The sequence below is a fragment of the Mixophyes fleayi genome, chromosome 2, assembly GCF_038048845.1.
Source record: "Mixophyes fleayi isolate aMixFle1 chromosome 2, aMixFle1.hap1, whole genome shotgun sequence".
NCBI classification, from domain to species: Eukaryota; Metazoa; Chordata; class Amphibia; order Anura; family Limnodynastidae; genus Mixophyes; species Mixophyes fleayi.
The window spans coordinates 3232427-3237752 of record NC_134403.1 but is presented as its reverse complement, the minus strand read 5'-3'; the positions used below and the strand labels follow the sequence as shown (position 1 = coordinate 3237752).

General features: G+C 37.7%; 1 protein-coding gene across 1 annotated transcript in view; it reads right to left on the bottom strand.

The window, feature by feature from the left end:
- The window catches only part of LOC142138657 (olfactory receptor 6N1-like), a 7509-nt gene extending 5025 nt beyond the window's left edge, over positions 1–2484 (bottom strand). The window contains exon 1 of the mRNA XM_075195494.1: positions 2464–2484. Coding sequence (XP_075051595.1) covers positions 2464–2484 — 21 coding nt within the window. The remainder of the gene's footprint in view (positions 1–2463) is intronic.
- Between the last annotated feature and the right edge of the window lie 2842 nt (positions 2485–5326).

Here is a 5326-nt window from a genome sequence, read left to right as displayed (position 1 = left end):
ATGATCTGCACATAATTAACTTATGAAGTTGAGTAAATCATGTTATATGAAAACTTTCTTCCAATAAACAACTATCATAGACCACTATTTATTATATTATACGTGAAATGCTACAAATACAGATGAATGATACAAGAATAGTATCACATCTTCTTTCAACCAAATATAGAACAGGAACATTATCTGAATGGGAACATTATAGACCTGTGAGCCTGACTTTTGCATCGGGTAAATTAATTGAAAGAATTCTTAATGATTTGATTCAAAAAATGTCGTAGAAAAATGTTTGTAGAAAATTTCTATAACACAATGTTAACAAGGTTTCATGGACGACTGGTTATACAAACAAATAGTATTTTTGTTTTGGAGGCGGTGAGTTTCAAACTGATTATTGGTAAGGGGAATTCATGTGATACATCTAGATTTTGTGAAAGTTTTCTGATACTGTTCCATAAGATGAGAGTACTGGGTTTAGGGTAAAAATAAAATCTGATAAATATGGTAAGATATGTGTAGAGAAGTGGTTGAAAGGTAGAAGGGTAATTCTAAATGAAACATATTTATACTGGGCTAAATATATATCCCATAGATTGTAAGATTGTGAGCAGAGTGCTCTTACCTCTCTTTCAGTATGTATTACCCAGTATTGTGGCAGCACGGTGGCTCAGTGGTTAGCACTTCTGCCTTATAGCACTGGGGCCATGAGTTCAATTCCCAACCATGGCTTTATCTGTGTGGAGTTTGTATGTTCTCTCCGTGTTTGCATGGGTCTCCTCCAGGTGCTCCGGTTTCCTCCCACACTCCAAATACATACTGGTATGTTAATTGGCTCATAACAAATTGACCCTAGTCTGTGTGTGTGTGTGTGTGTGTTAGGGAATTTAGACTGTAAGCTCCAATGGGACAGGGACTGATGTGAGTGAGTTCTCTGTACAGCGCTGCAGAATTAGTGGCGCTATAAATGGTGATAATAATAATTGTTTTATTAATGTTTGTTCCCAATTGTAAGGCGCTACTTAATTTGCTGGTGATTTATAAAAAAAAATGTTGATGATGATGATGATATATTTGTGTTGTCCCACAGCAATCAGCAATGGCCCCTGTCCTTTTTATTATTTTATTATTGATCTCATATATTTAGATTTAGACAAAATGGCAAACTGGGCCATAAAATGGCTGATTAATTTTACGTAGATAAATGTAGGGCTATTCACATAGCTTGAGGTATTTGCTATGCTATTTAAATATTGAATATAATACATTTGGGGAAATCTGAGATAGAATATGACAACAAGATGAGTAGCAGCACAGTGCCAGGTAGAGGCTGCAAAGGTGAATACAATTCTGGGATGAAGAAAATGGGGGATAAATGCACATGATGAAGACATAGTGCTTTTGAGATATAGGAGATCAGAGATGGGCATGATCATTAATAAAGTGAATTAAAGGGTTTAGTTATAAAGAGAAATTAGAAAAACTAGGCTTTATCTCATATAAAAACAACACTTAGAGGTGACCTAATTAGTATTTATATAGAAATAGAGGATGTCAAGTCAAATATATGTCTACTAAATTTTTGAAACAAAAGATGGCATGTGGTTATCAAATACAAGTTGAAGAAAGAGCTTCTGGATAGGAAGGGTTCTTTACTATAAGAGAGTTTAAGCTGTGGAATTATTTACCACATGAGGTGAGGATGAGAAATTAATTAGCAGAGTTTAGAATAGATTGCTTGATTTTCTCGCAAGAAACAGTATCCGTAGCTTATAATTGAGGAAATTATGGGAGTGTTAGATCCAGGGAAATGATCCAATTGCCATTTTTTCTAGTCAAGAAGTATATTTTTTTTGTCCCTATCAGGTTAAATTGTCCACTGTGACACTGTTGGCTTTCTTTAGCTTTCCTGGACTTAGCTCTGCTTTAGGACTGATTTAGTTATTAGCTAAACCTAAACAAATCCTGTTGTGACGCAAGAGGTCCAAATACAATTGTTTTCTAGCATGAAGGGAAAATACAGTCTGCATTTAATACTGCTATTTAGAATTGAGTTAGGAACCCCCTCCCCATCTCCCAACTCTAAATCTGTGCACACATTTTAATTTTGCCCAACATGCAGAGCAACATGGAGTAGCCAAGGTCTAAAATCGCACCCTCTTGCTGGATTTACTCCTAATTCTAAATGAGGTCCTGAGAGTTTATAGAAGGTGGATGTTTTTCAAAATTGTAAACCATGTAACTGTATAATGATTTAAATGTTACTATATAACAATATATAATGTAAGTATGTAACAATGTACTTAGCTTTCAGGTTAGTGCAGGTTGTACCTTCAAATGGTGCACACAACTCCACATTGTTTTCCATAAACAAATTGACATAAATGCAAACCAAATGCACATAAATGCATACAAAATAAAATACACAATTACTGTATAAGTAGAAGACCAAATACAAGTAAAACTTACCTTGAAATGATCAACGCCCATGGCAAAAAAAGTGCAATTATATGCAATGATAATTCTTTTATCCACTTTTTTATGAAGTTACCTTGGAGTTTAGCACATTATTTTGCTGTTTTATTGATATATTTTGGTTGCATGCACCTATGTGGTATAAAGTGGTATTGAGTGCTTCAAATGTCTCTTGCTTTACTGAGTAAGGTTGATTACAACTGTATTTATATCCTCACAATAACATAAATAGTAATAATTCTCTCAGGTGTGATTAAATTGTGTGTTGATGCTGGTGTCTGAATCTTCCTTAATGGCTTTGATATTGATGTTGCAACTTATGGTAATAAAAATAAAACACCCTTGTGTGTCTTTCCTATAGGGACTAATCTTGGAGCAGATATATAGCTTAATATAAACAGAAGTAAACAAAAAGATCCCAAATGATTATACTATGGAAATTCACACTGACTCTGTAGAAGAAAGTTTTGGTTATCATAAGTCTATCATTTTTAATTACATAGATTATTTGTTGGAGATCACATAGGGTTGGACTAATTTCTCCAAAAAATAGCAGATAAGTACAACTAACCTATGGAAGTCCATTGATACAACACAAAGGGGTTCATTAACATATTTTTTAAGCAAGCACTTGTTTTCGACATGTGAATTTCCCCTTTGTCATGTAACCATTGAAGAGCAAATACATTCCCAAAAATATTATGTTATGTTGTGTCTGCCCAATAAATATTTGCATTCTCCCATTTTACAGTTTCAGTTAGCCTCCTCACATGTTCTGTATCAGCTTATAGATCACACTGCAGAGTTAGAACAGTTCATCATGGGGCCCCATAAAACATATTTGGGTAGGGACCCATTGATGTCAATCATTGATGTCAATCTAGCCTATCATACTATCATACAAACGCTGCAATCCCTAGGTCTTGAAGGCACTGTCCTATCCTGGTTCTCATCCTACCTATCTAATCGCTCTTTCAGTGTTAATTTCTCTGGATCCACCTCTGCTCCGCTTTCTTTATCAGTTGGAGACCACAAGGCTCAGTCCTAGGTCCTCTGCTATTCTCTATCTACACCACTTCTCTTGGAAAACTAATAAGCTCCTTTGGATTTCAGTATCATCTCTATGCGGATGATACACAAATTTATCTATCCTCTCCTGATCTTTCACCATCTGTGTTGTCTCGCGTTACTGACTGTCTTTCTGCCATTTCATCTTGGATGTCTTCTCAAACTCAATCTTTCAAAAACTGAATTAATAATATTCCCACCCAAGAACAGCAGCTTCCTGCCTGACATTTCTATTTCTGTCGATAACATGACCATAAATCCCACCCCGCAAGCTCGTTGCCTAGGTGTAATCCTTGATTCACAACTGTCGTTTATTCCCCACATCAACTCTATATCTAAATCATGTTACATACACCTAAAGAACATTTCCAGAATACGCACATATCTGACACAAGACACCGCAAAAACATTAATTCATGCACTCATCATCTCCCGCATCGACTATTGCAATTCCCTCCTTACTGGTCTTCCAAAAGGCAGACTTGAACCCCTACAATCTATTTAGCATGCAGCTGCTAGACTGATTTTCCTTACTAAGCGTTATTCCTCTGCTGAGCCACTCTGTCAGTCTCTACATTGGCTGCCTGTATTTCAACGAATCCAATATAAAATTCTTCCACTAACATACAAGGCCATCAACAAGATTGCACTGACATCCATTTCCTCACTTGTCTCGAAATATCTCTCTACTCGACACCTCCGTTCTACACAAGATCTACTTCTCTATTCCACTCTCATCACATCTCCCATTCCCGGTTACAGGATTTTTTCCGGGCTGCACCTACTTTGTGGAATTCCCTCCCACGCACAGTAAGACTTTCCTCTTGTCTTCAAACCTTCAAGCGTTCACTGAAAACCCACCTCTTCAGACAAGCTTATGATATTCCTCAACCATCATCTTAATTTCCCTAGATTACCCTATTACCACCCTCTACACTGCTAACACAAGACAACAATCCTCTGACCAACATTGCTACACACACAGCCCCCTCAATACTTTTACCTTTGCGTTCTAGCTGGTCCATTGTGCAATATGATGTAGCACGTGCCCTTGTGTTTCTAACTCCCATTGTCCTATAGATTGTACGTTTTCGAGCAGGGTTCTCTTACCTCTCTGTCTGTATGTATTACCCAGTATTGTCTTATTAATGTTTGTTCCCAATTGTAAAGCGCAACGTAATTTGCTGGCGCTATATAAATAAATGTTGATGATGATGATGATGATGATACTCCCCACCCTGTTCTCAATAGAGCTGAATGGGGACCTCTTCTGAGCCTGCATCAGGGCCCTCAGGAGGAGCATGGGCTTTGGAGGGGAGCAGCACAGTATTTGACAGGTCTACTTACCACTAGGTCAACAACACCCCCTGCCCCCTGTTCTTCCGACATTGTCACCATGTACCTGGGGCTTTCCTATTCTAGTGAAATCAACAGTGTGTTAACCCAGGGTTTCTACTAAACATGCTTTGTTCTACTGATCATTTGCGAATGTGGAATTTAAAATTTAATTTAATAAGATATATCCTGAAGCTTTTATTCTTTCTAAAGCACAGCAAACAGAACAATGTAACAGGCAATTAAATCAGCAAAATGTTACGGCTTCCTGGTTACTGACATGAACTTTTAGAACTGATGGTAAGAGGCAGGGCCGGACTGGGACTAAAAATCAGCCCTGGCATTTAAAGTCCACAGGCCCACCTCAGTTCCAGCAGGAAAGAAACCGAGGTGGGCCTGTCGGCAGCACCGGAAAAGGCGTGACCACATTGTGTTGTGGGTGTGGCCACATGGG